The sequence below is a fragment of the Hypanus sabinus genome, chromosome 2, assembly GCF_030144855.1.
Source record: "Hypanus sabinus isolate sHypSab1 chromosome 2, sHypSab1.hap1, whole genome shotgun sequence".
NCBI classification, from domain to species: Eukaryota; Metazoa; Chordata; class Chondrichthyes; order Myliobatiformes; family Dasyatidae; genus Hypanus; species Hypanus sabinus.
In genome coordinates, this window is record NC_082707.1 from 178,887,305 (window position 1) to 178,904,600 (window position 17,296).

General features: G+C 44.2%; 2 protein-coding genes across 13 annotated transcripts in view; one reads left to right on the forward strand and one right to left on the reverse strand.

Moving 5' to 3' along the window:
• The window catches only part of ttll5 (tubulin tyrosine ligase-like family, member 5), a 439,573-nt gene that overhangs the window by 62,214 nt on the left and 360,063 nt on the right, over window positions 1–17,296 (reverse strand). For 7 of the 8 annotated variants that reach the window (XM_059960284.1, XM_059960287.1, XM_059960300.1 and 4 more), the window contains one exon: window positions 3,193–3,334. The exons of the other annotated variant lie outside the window; for it this stretch is intronic. In XM_059960284.1, the coding sequence (XP_059816267.1) occupies window positions 3,193–3,334 (142 nt within the window). The remainder of the gene's footprint in view (window positions 1–3,192; window positions 3,335–17,296) is intronic. 8 annotated transcript variants of the gene reach the window in all.
• Window positions 1–17,296, forward strand: part of LOC132388005 (general transcription factor II-I repeat domain-containing protein 2-like) — a 69,521-nt gene that overhangs the window by 48,850 nt on the left and 3,375 nt on the right. The window lies entirely within an intron of this gene.

Genomic DNA, 17,296 nt, shown 5'->3' on the forward strand with positions numbered 1-17,296 from the left:
AGGCTCTTTTAAGAGACTCCTGGATAGTTACATGGAGGTTAGAAAAATAGAGGGCTATGGGTAACCCAAGGTAATTTCTAACGTAAATACATGTTCAGCACAGCATTGTGGGCCAAAGGGCCTGTACTGTGCTGTAAGTTTTCTAAGTTTCTATGACTCATCTGTAGATCTGAATGAATACACCACGGCTGTCACGGACCTTATTAAAACATTTGTAGATGAGTGTCCCCCCCACAAAATCAGAATCTTCCCCAACCAGAAGCCATGGATGGACCATGAGATCCACAATCTGCTGAGGACCAGATCAGAAGCATTCAAGTCTGGTGACCAAGAAAGTTACAAAAGGTCCAGATATGATCTCCGGAATGTCACCCGACAGGCTAAGTGCAACTCCGTACTAAACTTGAATCAACTATGGAAGCTTGACAGTTGTGGCAGGACTTGAATACAATTGCCTCTTATAAAGTTAAATAAAGCAGGGCTTCACTTCCAGAAGAGCTCAATGCCTTCTATGCTCGCTTTGTGTTTGCCATCATGAACTCTCACAGCTCCCAATGATCCTGTGGTAATCAGACTCTGAGGCTGACATGCAAGAAGCTTTCAGGAGTGTGAATCGCAAAAAGCATCTGGCCCAGAAGGGGTACCTGGCCAAATACCTGTGCTGATCAACTGGCTGGAACATTCACTGAAATCTTTTGCTTCGGTAGTCAGTTATATCGATGCCCAAGAATTGCCACAATGACTATCATCCAGTAGCACTTAAGTCCACAGTGATGAAGTGTTTTGAGAGGTTGGTAATAAAAGATATCAGTTCCTGCCTGAGTAGTGACTTGGATCTGCTCCAGTTGGCTCACCAGAGCAACAGGTCCTTAGCAGATACTATCTCATTGGCTCTTCACTCAACCCTGGAAGATCTGGACAGCAAAGAAGTATACATCATGATGCCTTTCATCGACTACAACTCAGTATTCATCCCCTCAAAACTAATCAGGACCTTACCCTCAATACCTCCTTGTGCAATACCTCACTTGCAGACATCAGTCAGTTCGGATTAGCACCAAAATTTCCTCCAAGATCTCCATCAGCACAAGTGCACAACAAGGCTGTGCTTAGCCCTCTGCCCTACTTTCTTCGCACTTATAACTGTGTGAATAAGCACAGCTCCGATGCCATATTCAGATTTGCTGATGACACCACTGTTGTAGGCCAAATCAAAGGTGGTGATGAATCAGCATTTGGGAGGGAGATTGAAAATCTCACTGAGTGGTGCCATAACAATAACCTCTTACTCAATGTCAGTGAGAGCAAGGAGCTGATTATTGATTTCAGGAGGAGGAAACCAGAGGTACATGAGCCAGCCCTCATTGGAGGATCAGAGGTGGAGAGGATTAGAACCTGTAAATTCCTCTGTGTTATCATTTTGATGGACCCAGCACGTAAGTGCAATTACAAAGAAAGCATGACAGTGCCTCTACTTCAGAGTTCGAGTAGATCTGACATGACATCTAAAACTTTGACAAACTTTGGAAGATGTGTAGTGGAGAGTATATTGACTGGTTGCATCACAACCTGGTATGGAAAGACTATTGCCCTTGAATGGAAAATCCTACCAAAAGAAGTGGATACAGCAGTCCATTATGGGTAAAGCCCTCCCCACTATTGAGCACATCTACATGAAGCATTGTCCCAAGAAAGGAGCATCGATTATCAGGGACTCCCACCAGCTAGGACATGCTCTATTCTTGCTACTGCCATCCAGAAGAAGGTACAGGAGCCTTAGGACTCACACAGCCAGGTTTGGGAACAGTTATTATTCCACAGCCATCAGGCTATTGAACCAAGGGGGATAATTTCACACAACTTCACTTGCCCCATCATTGAGATGTTCCCACAAACTATGGACTCACTTTCAGGGATTCTTCTTCTCATGTTCTTGATATTTATTTGTTATTATTATTCTTTCTTTCTATTTTGTATTTGTACCATTTGTGTCTTTTGCAGATTGGTTGAATGCCCAAGTTGGAGCAGTCTTTCATTATTTCTATTATGGTTATTATTGTATTATGGATTTATTGAGTACACCTGCAAGAACACAAATCTCAGGGTTATAAATAGTGACATATATATATATATATATAATTAATAAATTTACACTGAACTTTTGAGCTTTTGCACTGAGGAGGTGCCAATCAATATCAGGGAAGTTGAAATCACCCGATTATTCCTGTACCTTTCCAAAATCTGTTTCCCGAACTGTTCCTCAGTATCTCTGTGCTATTGGCAGGAAGGGGTGGTGTCTATAGAATATTCCGTTTTCTCCACTGACGAAATCTCCCTTCGTGCAGCTGTGATACTATTCCTCCTTCCTTGTCCCATTTGTACAACTAAACCCCAGAACATCCAACAGCCATTCAAGCTCTTGTGGCACTTAAGTCTTGTAATGGCCACAATTTACACAGAAAGAGCCAGCAACAACTTCAATCAGATTAATCAAAAACATTCAGATATTGAATTTAATTAGGTAACCTTGTGTAATGCCCTGATTCATATTTTTACAGCTATGCTGTATGTAAGGTGCTAAAATCTCTGTATGTACTGCTACCTTATAGTGCTCTTGAGTATTGGGAAAAGCTTTCATGTCTAAATAGTTAAGTAAGTCAATAAATGAATTAATTGCATGAAACACTTGCAGATGACTTAGTGAGGTAGTGCTGCACACATACAACAGTCCCATTTAGTTGCTGACTTCAGTCTGAGGGATGTTAGTGCACCTGCCTATATGTCATTTCAGGAGTTCAGACAGGGATGGTGGGACCGGATTTCTGTTCTTTAAAACAGGTCATGCCAAAACAACCTCACCTCTCTCGCCATCCCAACCATTCTGTTTACAATGGACCCAGTGTGCATTTTCCACTATTACTGGTAACCACTCCCACTACTGGTGGTTGTTAGACTGTGATGAGCCGATGATGCCCTGTGTGGACAGTGGTTTGTTGTCCAGTGTGGACATTGGTGTAGCATCCAGTGTGGGCATTGACGTAGTATCCAATGTGGCCATTAGTGCGGTGTTCCAAGTGGCCACCAGCGTGGTGTCCAGTATGCATATTGGTGTGTGTCTAGTGTTTCGTTCCCTGATCAGGTAATAGCTCCACTTGTCTCTACCCGGGCACACACAGGACTCACTGGTTTTACCTGGTGCCGTGCTTGGCAGGCATCCAGCAGCTGGCGGCTGTGCTGGTGTTGCTGCTGCAGCTGTTGCAGTGTGCACTGGAATGGCATCTCACTGGCACCGGACTGGTGTCTGTGCTCTGGGTACCTGATGTCCATTGGACCACTGCCGGAAGAGACAGACAGAGGTGGTTTAGAGGCAGACAGGACTGAAAGGACAAAACACATCTCACCAACTGGTCCCTTCACTTCCCGGCATGCATACGAGACATGTCACCATGATCAGCATCTAATACCAAAAGTCCCACACACTTTGTGGAACTCATCTCATTGGGTGAGAAGCTGGGATTGACAGAATGACATAAAACCCCCTCCTGCCATGTTGCCTAGGGAAGAGACCAAGAGAAGTAATCCAGAAGCAACATGAAAATGATGCCAAACCACTGAACTGGGCTAAAAGTTGGAACAAATTGTGTGAGCTGCATTTAGCGCTCATAGCCACACTCTCCTGCAGCCTCACAAACCTGCTGAGTCCAGTTGGAGAAGACAACCTTCCACCCTCAATGAAGGCAGAAGCCAGTTTATGGATTTATTGAACAGGCCTGCAAGAAAATGAATCTCTTGAGTTCTATATGGTGAAACATATAATAAATTTACTTTGAACTTTGTATATGGTGACATATATATACTTTGATAATAAATTTACTTTTAACTTTGAGCTTTTCCCAAAGACAAGGCAAAGGCATCTGTAGTCACTGTCAACCAGGGACTCTGCACAGTGAACGATCTCTTAGCTTCCTAACATCATATAAACCAGCCAATTCATTTCATAATATGTGATTTCAAGAAATGGTTGAGACCACTAGAGACAGAAGCCACGAGCCTCATTCTGCTTTAGCTCCATCTACAGATATTACCACTGAGGTCAGCCGTATCCCAAATAACAATGAGTCATGAATAAATGACAACAACAGAAGAGCTGGTCATTGACTTCAGGAAGGGAATACTGCACATGCTCCTGTTTGTATCAATGGTGTCGAGGGTCAGAGGCTCAAGTTCCTATGGGGTGAACATTCTGGGCCAACAACATAGACACACTGGCCAAGAAAATTCCACCAGCATCTCTACTTCTCAGGAGGCTAAAGAAATTTGGTATACCCCTGTCAACCCTTACCAATTTTACTTAAGCACCCTAACAGAGTTGATGTGCAGAGGGATCTTGGAGTCTAAGTCCATGGCTTCTTTAAAGCGGCTATATGGGTTGATATTGTGGTAAAGAAGATGTACCTTTATTACCCAAGGAACTGAGTTCAAGAGTCCAGGAAGTAATGTTACAGCTTTATAGAACCCGAGTGAAGCCACATCTGGAGTGCTAAATTCAGTTCTACTCACTCATTTAGATTCAGATTGAGATCATAGGAAGGATGCAGAGGCTATGGAAAGGGTGCAGAAGCGGTTCACCAGGATGCTGCCTAGATTAGAGGATATTGTTATAAGCAGAGGATGGACAAACTTGGGTTGTTTTCTTTGGAATGGTGAAGACTGATGGGAGAACTGATGGAGGTTTATAAGATGTGAGAGGCATAAGTTGAGCAGACAGCTAGTATCTTTTTTTCCAGGGTTGCTATGTCTAATAACAGAGGGCATGCAGTTAAAGTAAAAGGGAGTAAGTTCAAAGGAGATGTGTAGGACAGTATTTTTACACAGAGAGTGGTAGGTGCCTAAAATGTGTGTTCTAGGGGGATGGTGGAGGGGTGTTCAAGAATCTGGACATTGCGTAGGCAGGAGGGATTAGTTTAGAAGGGTCTGTTCCTGTGCTGTACAGTTTCATGCTTTAGGCAAAGGGAAAGAAAAGGCATTATATATTTTAACAGAGCACATGCTTAGACTGGAAAACATATTCTGAGGGGATGAATCTCTGTTTCTAGTGCCAAACATACTGAAATGGTTTACAGGCTGGCATACAGACCATGGGATGTTCCCTTCAAAGTTTCAAAGATTACGGGTGTTGTTTGAAGTTGCTGGACTCTCTGGCAGGTATGCTGTGTCAGCAACCATGAATAAAACTTCTGCTCCTTCCTGTTCATTTGTTGGGACTCTACAATTGGGAAGAGAGAGGAGGAGGGAGGCAGGGGAAAGCAGTGCAAGCAGGAAAGCAGGAGGTTAGAGGAAGGGAGGGGACAGTGAGGAATAAAATGCAAGGAGGGAGAAGAGGAGGGATGAGAAGGGTGGGGGTTGGGTAGGAGTGGGGAGAAGGGAAGGGGTTAAGAAAGGAGATTGGAGATGGGAGGAGGTGTATGATTAGATTGGAGGGGGATTGAAAGAGCTGGCGCGTGATCAGGTTGAGTGGAATATAAGCTGACTGCATGAAGGAGCTTGGCTGAGGGCCAGAGCTGCTGTCAGTTAGTGAAAGGGATGGAATGCAGTAAGGGTTTTTTATACTCTTTCTGTTTTTATAACAAATGGGCGTTTGAGGCCAAAGTTAACACAGAGAAGAGCGACAGCAGCCAAGGCCCAGAACAAACTAATTATGAGGTGATTCATTCTTTATGACTTTAACAGACCCCCTGTTTCCTTTCTCTATTTCAAAAAAAGCTGCTAATTCTGTGTGTAAATTCTTTAGTGGAGTAGCACACAGAGAAAGGGACAGATATTCTTCCCCCTTTGCTGTATCCTCAGTGGCTGACCGTACCGTCTATTCATCCAGTCCCGTCCGAGCCACCCTGAAGACTATCTGTGTTTATTTTGGGTGTGGAGACCCTGGATTGGCTGGCTAAGCAAGAGGCTCCATGCAAAAGGACAGATGGGATTTTTTTTCTTTAATTGTTTAATGTCTTTCCTTTTCAAAAAAAATTCCTAAATTAAAACCTGATGTGGGATTCTTGGGTCAGTAACTTTGTTTGTTTAAAAAGAAAGAGAAAAGTTGCAACAGATAGTGGAAAGTTGTCAGTAATGTAATATTAAATTGCCTTAGATATCAACCGCTCTGCTTCCAATTACCTCCCTCGTTGATAATTACTGTTTTCTGGTAAATTAGACAGGCCTATATAAGTCCTAGTCGTGTGCGGAAATGTTCAGCATAATCACAACGTGATGACTTCTGTGATGTGCTGGAAATCTAATCAACCATTACCATCAATGTTTAGATTCATAGAACATAGAACTCAGCACAGCACAGTGTTGTGTCAAACCAATTAAATTAGAAATCAAATGGCCAACTGAACTTACCATTTCCCTCACATTTATGTGCCTGTCTAAATGTCTCTTAAAAGTATCTAATGTACAGATCTGCCTCTACCACCACTCTCTGTGTAAAAAAATTGCCTCTCATGTCTCCTTTGAAATTATCCCCTCTCACCTTAAATGCGTGCTCTCAGATATTAGACATTTCAGCCCTACGAAATAGATACTGTTTGTCTACTCCATCTATGTCTCTTGTAATCTTATGGACCTCCATCAGATCTCCCGTCAGCCTCCACTCTCCAGGTAAAACAACCCAAGTTTGTCCATCCCTTCACGATAGCACGTGCCCTCTAATCCAAGCAGCATCCCAGTAAACCTCTTTTGCACCCTCTCCAAAGCCTCAGTATTCTTTCTATAATGGGGAGACCAAAACTGTTTGTAATACTCCAGCTGCAACATAACTGCTTGACTTTTGAAATGAATGTCTCAACTAATAAAGGCAAGCCTGCCATATGATCAGTTAACCACCCATCCACCTGTGTAGACATTTTCAAGGATCTATGAACTTGGACCCCAAGATCCCTCTGCTCATCAACATTGCCAAGGTGTTTCTCTTATTGGTGTACAGTCTCTTAACAGTTGAGCTTCATAGAGTCATATAGCACAGGAACACAGATCATACAACCCTCTGTGTCCATGTTGAAACAACACACACAAAATACTGATGGAACACAGCAGGCCAGGCAGCATCTATAGGGAGAAGCACTGTCGATGTTTTGGGCCGAGACCCTTCCTCAGGACTAACTGAAAGGAAAGATAGTAAGAGATTTGAAAGTAGTGGGGGGAGGGGGGAAATGCAAAATGGTAGACCTGAGGGGGTGGGATGAAGCTAAGAGCTGGAAAGGTGATTGGTGAAAGTGATACAGAGTTGGAGAAGGGAAAGGATCATGGGACGGGTGGCCTCGGGAGAAAGAAAGGGGGAGGGGGAAGCACCAGAGGGAGATGGAGAACAGGCAAACAACTAAATATGTCAGGGATGGGGTAAGAAGGGGAGGGGGGCATTAACGGAAGTTAGAGAAGTCAATGTTCATGCCATCAGGTTGGAGGCTACCCAGCCGGTATATAAGGTGTTGTTCCTCCAACCTGAGTTTAGATTCATTTTGACAGTGGAGGAGGCCATGGATAGACATATCAGAATGGGAATGGGACGTGGAATTAAAATGTGTGGCGAATGGGAGATCCTGCTTTTTCTGGCGGACCGAGCGTAGATGTTCAGCGAAATGGTCTCCCAGTCTGTGTCGGGTCTCACCAATATATAAAAGGCCACACTGGGAGCACCGGACGCAGTATACCACACCAGCCGACTCACAGGTGAAGTGACACCTCACCTGGAAGGACTGTCTGGGGCCCTGAATGGTGGTGAGGGAGGAAGTGAAAGGGCAGGTGTAGCACTTGTTCCGCTTACAAGGATAAGTGCCAGGAGGAAGATCGGAGGGAAGGGGATGAGTGGACAAGGGAGTCGCGTAGGGAGCGATCCCTGCGGAAAGCAGAAAGAGTGGGGGAGGGAAAGACGTGCTTGGTAGTGGGATCCTGTTGGAGGTGGTGGAAGTTACGTTGAATTATACGTTAGACCTGGAGGCTGGTGGGGTGGTAGATGAGGACAAGGGGAACCCTATCCCCATTGGGGTGAGGGCAGATATGCAGATATGTGTTTGAGAGCAGAGTTGATGGTGGAAGAAGGGAAGCCCCTTTGTTTAAAAAAGGAAGACATCTCCTTTGTCCTGGAATGAAAAGCCTCATCCTGAGAGCCTCCACCCCTCTTTCCGCTTTCCTTGTAAGCGGAACAAGTGCTACACCTGCCCTTACACTTCCTCCCTCACCACCATTCAGGGCCCCAGACAGTCCTTCCAGGTGAGGCGACACTTCACCTGTGAGTCGGCTGGTGTGGTATACTGCGATCGGTGCTCCCGGTGTGGCCTTTTATATATTGGTGAGACCCGATGCAGACTGGGAGACCGTTTTGCTGAACACCTACGCTCGGTCCACAAGAGAAAGCAGGATCTCCCAGTGGCTACACATTTTAATTCCACATCCCATTCCCATTCTGATATGTCTATCCATGGCCTCCTCTACTGTCAAAATGAATCTAAACTCAGGTTGGAGGAACAACACCTTATATACCGGCTGGGTAGCCTCCAACCTGATGGCATGAACATTGACTTCTCTAACTTCCGTTAATGCCCCTCCTCCCCTTCTTACCCCATCCCTGATATATTTAGTTGTTTGCCTGGTCTCCATCTCCCTCTGGTGCTTCCCCCTCCCCCTTTCTTTCTCCCGAGGCCTCCCGTCCCATGATCCTTTCCCTTCTCCAGCTCTGTATCACTTTTGCCAATCACCTTTCCAGCTCTTAGCTTCATCCCACCCCCTCCGGTCTACTCCTATCATTTCACATTTCCCCCTCCCCCCACTATTTTCAAATCTCTTACTACCTTTCCTTTCAGTTAGTCCTGACGAAGGGTCTCGGCCCGAAACGTCAACAGTGCTTCCTCTTATAAATGCTGCCTGGCCTGCTGTGTTCCACCAGCATTTTGTGTGTGTTGTTTGAATTTCCAGCATCTGCAGATTTCCTCGTGTGTGTCCATGTTGACCTTATTGGACATCAACACTAATCCCATTTGTAAATATTAAGTCCATATCCTTCTCTGACTTGCCTTTTTAATTGTCTGTCCAAATCTCCTCTAATCATAGAGAGTAGTAAGTATTAATCTGACTAGAGATCTGTGACTAGGGGATTCTGCAGGGATCAGTGCTGGGACCTCTGTTATTAGTGATATACATGATCTGGACAAAAATATAACCTACCACTCCATCGGCTTCTGTATCCAACACATCAGCCTCTGCAACTTCTGCCATTTCCAAAGGGATCCTACCATTAAACATTTATTTACCTCTGCCACTTTCCACAGGGATCGCTCTCTTCATGATTCCCTTTACCATTTGTTCCTCCCCACTAATCTCCCTTTGGGCAAGTGGCCTAACTGCAAAACCTGCCCATAAACTCTGTTCAGGGCCCCAAACAGTCCTTGCAGGTGAGGCAACACTGCCTGTCAGTTTGCTGGGTCGGCTATTATGTCTGGTGCTTCTGATGTGGCCTCCTCTACACTGGTGAGACCTGCATTAACTGGGGAATGGCTTTGTTAAGCACCTCTGCTCCAGCTGCCACAAGCGGAACTTCTTGGTGCCCAACCATTTTAATTCCAACCGCCATTTCCATTCTGACATATCACTCCCAGGCCTCTTGTGCCAAGATGAGACCACACTCAGTATGAAGGAGCAACACCTTATATTCCATCTGGTTGCCTCCAACCTGATGGCATGAATATCGATTTCTTCTTCTGTTAAAAATATACCTTCCCCGCCCCCGTCTTCCTGTATTTCCCACTCTGGCCTCTGACCTCTTCTCAGCTGTCTATTACTTCCCCCTGGGTCCCCTCCTCCTTCCCTTTATATCATGGTCTACTCTCCTTTCCTATCAGATTCCTTCTTCTTCTCCAGCCCTTGAGCTTTCCCACATATCTGGCTGCACCTATCACCTTCTAGCCAGACTCTCCCCCCTCCCCCACCTTTTGATTCTAGCATCTTCCCCTTTCCTTCCCTTTTCCTGTAGAAGGGTCTTGACCCAAAACATCGACATTTCCATAGATGCTGCCTGACCTGATGAGCTCCTTCAGCATTTCATGCATGTCGCAGTAGGCTCATTAGTAAGTTTGCAGATGAATAAAAATTGGCAGAGTTGTGGATATTGAGGAAGGTTGCCAAAGGATTCAGCTGGAGATGGATCAATTGGGAATGCGGGCAGAGAAATGGCAGATGGAGTTCAAACAAGACACATTGGTGGCATGGTAGCATAACACTTTGTAGCTGGAATGATTGGGGTTCAATTCCCACCATGTCTATGAACAGTTTGCATGTTCTCACTGGGACCGAGTGGTTTCCTTCGGGTGCTCTGATTTCCTCCCACATTCCAAAGATGTACGGTTTGGATTAGTAAGTTGTGGGTCTACTATGTTGACACTAGAAGTATGACAATACTTGTGGACTTTCCCCAGCACATCCTTGAACTGTGTTAGTCTTGACACAAACAATGCACTTCACTGTATGTTTCAATGTTTTGGTGTACATGTGACAAATAAAGCTAATTTTTATGTTTAAGTATGAGATGTGAAACTTTGGAAGGTCAAATAAAACATTATGGAATGGCAGAGTAGACTCAATGGGCTGAATGGCCTAAGTCTGCTGCTATGTCTTATGGAACATAGAACACAGAAACATATCTGCATGTACAAGATCCATATCCCTCCATTTCCTGCCTGTTCATGTGTCTGACAGCTTTTTAATTGTGACTATCAGGACCCCTGGCAGCCAGTTGCACACCCCCACCACTATGTGTAAAAGACATGCCCTGCAGGTAGGAGGAAAGTACATAGTAACTGGCAGCACTGAAGTCCAGAGGGATCTTGGTGTGCAAGTCCACTACTCCCTGAAAGTGGCAACATAGATAGATGAGATGGTAAAGTAGGAATATGGCATGCCTGCTTTCATTGGGATCATGGTGTTGAATATAAAAATAGTGAAGTCATGTTGCAGCTGTATGAAAGGTTCAAACTTGGGAGTCTTGAGTGCAGTTCTGGTAATCCCATTACAGGAAGGATGTGGAGGCTTTAGAGAGAGTGCAGAGAGGTTTACTAGGTTGCTTCCTGGACAAAAGTGCATATGTGATCAGGAGAGGCTGGCTAAACTTGGATTGTGCTCACTGGATTGTCAAATGCTGGGGGGCATTTGAAATTCTGAAAGGTACAGATAGACTATAACTGTCTACCCATTCTCTCAGGGTTGAAATATCAAATATTAAAGGTCAAACTTTAAGGTGAGAGGGGAAAGTTTAAAGCAGATTTACAAGGCAACATTTTTTTACGTAGAGAGTGACAGGTGCCTGAAACACGCTTAGAAGCGATTGAGTTAATGCTTTAGAAGCGTAGTTGGCACAGATATTGTGGGCTGAAGGGACTGCCCTTGTGTTGTCCTGTTCCATGCTCTATGTAGTGATTGTATCTGACTTGAGCACCTCATCTGACAGTGAGTTCCAGATATCAACCATTCCCTGTGTGTATAAAAAACATCAACGAGGAATAGTGAGCTAGTGTTCATGATTTCTGAACGGTCCATGAACTCATGAACACTACCTCACTATTCCTATTTTCCTTTATTTATTTTAGTTTTTATTGTAACTTATAGCAATTATTTCTATGTATTACACTGCACTGCTGCGGCAAAACATATCTCATGACACATGTCAGTAATCTGATTCTGATTTTGCTTCTGAGAGACAAGAGGGCATAGGTTTTAAAGTGAGAGGAAGGCATTTTAAAGGGAATTTTGTACAGCGTCAGGAAGACTTAATAAACTCAGTGCCAACCAGGACTAAATAATCTGCCTGTCAACAACCGAGCCACAGCTCTAAAAGCTCACTTACTACCACTATGGCTGCTGGATATCATTCACAAAGTATGATGCAGCAGCTGACTAAGACTTCTTTATTGCCATCCTCCAAATCCATCATCTGCCATCCCAACAGCTTTGTGGGATCACAGTTCAGAAAGATGATGTAAGACCATCAACCCAAGCTTTAGGGATGGGGAACTGGTGCTGCCCATGTCATAAACAATTCTGGTTTAAGACAGCGCTGGTGAGTCTCAGTGACTTCTGGCTGGTGGCCAATAAAACAAAGAAAACATCTAAATAATTTGTTAATCACTCTTTCTGGTAAGCGATCTTCACAAACAATAGCCTGTAACCTCCCTCTGGACTTGGAGGCAAATCTTTGTGGGAGAACCAAGGTGAGGCAAGGTAGTGAGCCCATTGCCGACAGTGAAGAAGACCTGAGGTTTGATTAATTTAAGTGCCAGGCCAAATTGGAAAGATTGGGTACAGGGCGAATTGAGGCGGTGGGATCCAAGCCCCAGAGGTGTATTGAAGCGACTGAACCTGATGTTTGGATGATGTTTTAGGCACTAGGTCAGGTTGAAAGGGTCATCGGCATCAGGGCCTGAGGCAAGGGATGGGCTGATTCAGCTCACTGCTCGGTTTGCGCTGAGCTAAGGGTCTGTGGATGACTCTTTGTGAACTTCAGTTCAGAAGGCTATCTGCTTCTGTCTATTGTTGCATGATTTATATTTTTTTCTCTCTGCATATTGGGTATTTGACTGTCTTCTTAGTTTCAATAGGTTCTTTTGGGTTTCTATGTTTTGTGGTTGCCTGTTGGGAGACAAATCACAAGGTTGACTAATGTATACATACTTAGATAATAAATGCACTTTGAAACTTGGACTATGAAACAATTTCAGAATTAAGATCAAACTGTATCCTGCTGAGATTTGTCTTTATTCTCAAGGATATAATGAACCTTTTCTGTCCTTTTTCCCTGGGTCCCAGCTATCTCCCTAGGTAACCTGGGGACCTAACCTATGTTGTGAAAACAAGCTGGATATTTGTGTAAGAGACAGGAGTTTACAGAAAAGTAATATTGTAGATGAAAGCAGAGATGAGGTCTGTGATGGTATGGAGACTGTGGCAGGGTTCAGGTCCAGCGTTTGGCATGAGGAGGTGTCTCAAGTTGCCATCTGCCCTTTGCACAGAGCAGGTTAGACTGCCAGACCACAACAGACCATCCATGCTATGGGTTTGATGGTGAGGTTGGGATTAGTGCTGAAAAAGTGGAGAGCAGTGCATTCTCTGCACATTGAGTGAGGGGAGTGGAGAAGTCAAAATAAGTATGAGTTAGTGGCCTTCTGTGTGTGTGTGTGTGTGTGTGTATGTATGTGTGTACCTATACCTATGTATGTGGGATTGTCCCTGCAGCACCATCTGTATCTGGCACTGTTCAGTGCCAGCACAAGAGCTGCCCAGTACTGGACCTAGTGGCAAAAGCTTGGAGCTTTACACCAGCTGAACTTTCAACCTTGTGCTGCTTCTGTGAGCCAGATTTTTTCCCAGCTTTCAGCCATGTTCCCAAAAAACCAATTTGTGGAAACATAATGATTTTGTTTTCTGGAATTTCCTGACAGCCTTTCCAAAAACTGCTCTCCATTTGCTCTCTGGAAACTCTGCAGTTGTAACAGTTTTCCTGAACGTCTTTTCCTTGCAGACTTTAGCAAACAGAAACTGTGACCTGCACCCTTGCTTTGACATAGTCTGTCAGACTGTAACAGCCTCTAGCTTCTTTTCCTGGACCTTCTGCTCTCCTCTCTTCAAGAGCACCCTTGCCTCGCCCTGTGTGAGGCTGGCCAGTGAATGGGATTGGGGTGCAGATGAAACTTCTGTGAACTCCATGCTTGAGTGCTGCTTGTTTCTGCATAGTGGCTCCACTGACCCCATGCTGTCCATTAGCTCTTGGTCCACGACACTTTGAAACTACTTCTTCAAAGTTCTTGCTGCTGCTTTCTAAACCTCAGAATGCTGGGATGACCTAAACTCCCCACCTTCAGCAGCATGCAGCTGGATTGAGAAAATCTACCATTGTGGGCTCTGCTCACATTGTATATCACCACCACAGCAGGCAGTATAGGGCACTGAGCAAGCACCATCCTTCAGTGCAAGTATAGGGAGCAACATGTCCCATTATATCAGCAGCACTCAATTCACACCACCACGCAAAATTCCATCCAGTGACCACTGACAGACTCACAACCCTTGTTCCATACAGAATGACCATAATCCCTGCTCACTACAGAGTGACCACAGCCAGTGCACCACATTGACCACAACTAGTGCACTACAGAGATGGTCAGTGTGGCATCTGTACATGTGGCAGAGCCTAAGGTGGTCAGTGTCGGACCCATTATTTTTACTTATGGAAAATCTAGAGTTCAGCCCATTCTTGAGACCCACCCCGCTACAGCTAAAGAACATCAATGGTCCAATAAATGGATGCACCTGCACATGCCAGCATAGGTGTTTAAAGATGCAGCAGGAACTGTGTGAACACACTGAAGATTACCAGCCCTCAGTTCTGCTAACAGACAACATAGAAATGTCAACAAGATCATAGATGATGTACCTCGTGCAACTTCTGTGCATGAACAATGTACGCTTTGATCCATGATATATAAAGACAATCGAGCTCTGTTCTGACTTTACCTGTTGGGTGAACATCGCAGCCTTGGGTTGAGAATTTCACAGATTCACCAGGGTGAAGGTATTTCTTACATCTCCATCTAGAATGGCCAGGCCTTATGTTAGGGCTGTCACTCCTGATTGTAGACAACTTGGCCAGTTAGAACATTTTGTGCAGTGAGCTTGCTGAGAACTGTGTACATTTCAGCGAGGTCACTGCTCATACTGATACACACCTGAGATACAGACTTCATCTGCCTAATGTTTCCTTACCATCCGAGCAGTCTCAGCACAAGCAGCAAACGCTGCAACGCACAAACTGGCGGAGGAACTTAGCAGGTCGATCACATCTTAATACAGCATCACAACCTGACCCACTGACCCTCTGTGGATGTGGCCTCACCCCTGAGTTCCTCTGGCAACTTTTTATTTCAGGAATTAGTCCTGTGAACCATCAATGACTCCATCCATCACATTCCTTAGGTAGGAAGATCGGATCTCTAAACAGTATTCCAAATATAGTCTCGCCAGAGCTTGGAGTACTTCTGTAGTTACATCATAGAGCTATACAGCATGGAAACAAGCATTTCTGTTCAACTTCTTCATGCTGACCAAAGAGCCTACCTGGTGAATGCTCCAAACTGAAAACCACCAGTTCACCTTTTCCCTGTGTTCTGCCTACCTTCGATCCATGCCAGGACAGATTGAGTAAGCTTCCACCTCCTATCCTAGCTGTTTTCCAGACACACAGCAATTGCTGTGCAAAAATAAACTTCATTAAAAAAAAACTTTCACCTCTCACCTCACAGCTAGACTCTCTAGCATTTTATTATCTTGTATTTTCACCCTGCAAAAATGATTTTCTACCCTATCTACACCTCTCATAATTTTGTACTCTTCTATCAGGTCTCCACTCAGCCTCTGATACTCCAGAGAAAACAATCCAAGTTTATCTAACCTTTCCTGATAGCTCATACTTTCTAACTGTGGCAGCATCCTGGTGAACCTCTTCTGCACCCTCTCTCAAGCCTGTAATGAGGTGAGCAGAACTGAATGCAATATTACAAACATGGCCTATCCAAAGTTTTATACAGCTGCAACATGACTTCCTGACTTTTATACTCAACACCCTGTCCAATTAAGGCAAGTATGTCAAACCATTAGCCATTTCTCTGCCGGTATCTTCAACTGATTTTATATATGATATAAGAGGCATCAATCAACTGGTTAGCCGGAGATTTTTTCCCAGGGTGGAAATGGCTAGTACAAGAGGGTATAACTTTAGGGCAATTTGAGGACAGCATAGAGGGTATGTCAGAGGTTTTTTTCACACAGAGTGGCACGTGCATGGAATGCCCTGCCAGGGGTGGTAGTGGAGGCAGATACATTAGGGGCATTTAAGAAACTCCTAGATGGGCACATGGCTGATAGAAGATTGGAGGGCTATACAGGAGGAAAGGGTTAGGTTGATTGTTGAGTAAGTTAAAAGATTGGGACAACATCATCCACTGGCGTGCCTAAACTGTACTGTAGTGTTCTATAATGTATGTTAAAAACCCAGGTTTCTGGTCCTCAGATCCTGAGGATTTATCACTTTACAGTCCTATTAAATTAGTAAATGGGTTTATTTTTGTCATGTGTCCTGAGGCACAGTTGTATACCCTCCATACTGATCAATGCATTACACAAGTCACTGAGGAGTACAAGGTAAAACAACAGAATGCAGAATATGTCTAACAGGAAAAGTGCAGTGTAGGCAGACAGTAAGGAGCAAAGTCATAAGGTCAAGACTATACTTATTTCAGTACTAGTTCTTTATTGATGTTGATTTTTGAGTTCCTTATTCACAGTAGACTTATTGTCCTCCACTCTTTCCCAGAGGCTTTCTGCAAATTCTTCCAGGAAGATGAAAATGATTACTGGGTCTTTATTGCTTTGTGTAGTTTCTCTTATACCTCACTGTAAAGGATCCATGTTAATTTTTGCTGATCTTTACCATTTACATACCTAGCAAAACTCTATGGTTTGTTTTTTATGTTTCTCATGACCTTCTCTTGCATTTTACTTTTTCCCTTCCTTATCAGTGTTGTGGCCCTCCTCTGCTGAATTGTGAAACATTTCCAACCCTACGCTTACTGCTTTTTTTGGCAGTGTATAAGCCTGATCATTGACTTCTCTTGATGGCCAAGGATGAACCACGTTTCCTGGTGGGTTGTTTTTTTGGCTTCAAAGAGATTTTTAGCCAAATGCTTACTGACCTTACATTAAAAGGACCAGGGGACAGTTGCACCAGTGATTTAAACAAACACAAATTCTATTTCAATAACTAAAAAACAAGCTGCTGCAGGAACCCAGGAGGTCAGGCAGTATAAGACCATAAGAAACAGGAGCAGAATTAAGCCATTCGGTCCATCAAGTCTGCTCTGCCATTCCAACATGGCTGAATTATTACCCCTCATTCCCACTTTCCCATCTTCTTCCTGCAACCTTTGATGCTCTTACTAATCAAGAACCTATCAAACTCTGCTTTAAATATACCCAATGACTTTATCCCCACAGCCATCTGTGGCAATCAATTCCACAGATTCACCACCCTCTGGCTAAAGAAACTCCTCCTCATCTCTATTTTAAAGGGACATCCCTCTATTCTGAGGCTGTACCCTCTGGTCCTAGTCTCCTCCATTTTAAGAAACATCCTTTCCACATCTACTCTATCTAGGCTTTTCAATATTCGATAGATTTCAATGAGATCCCCACTCATTCTTCTAAACTC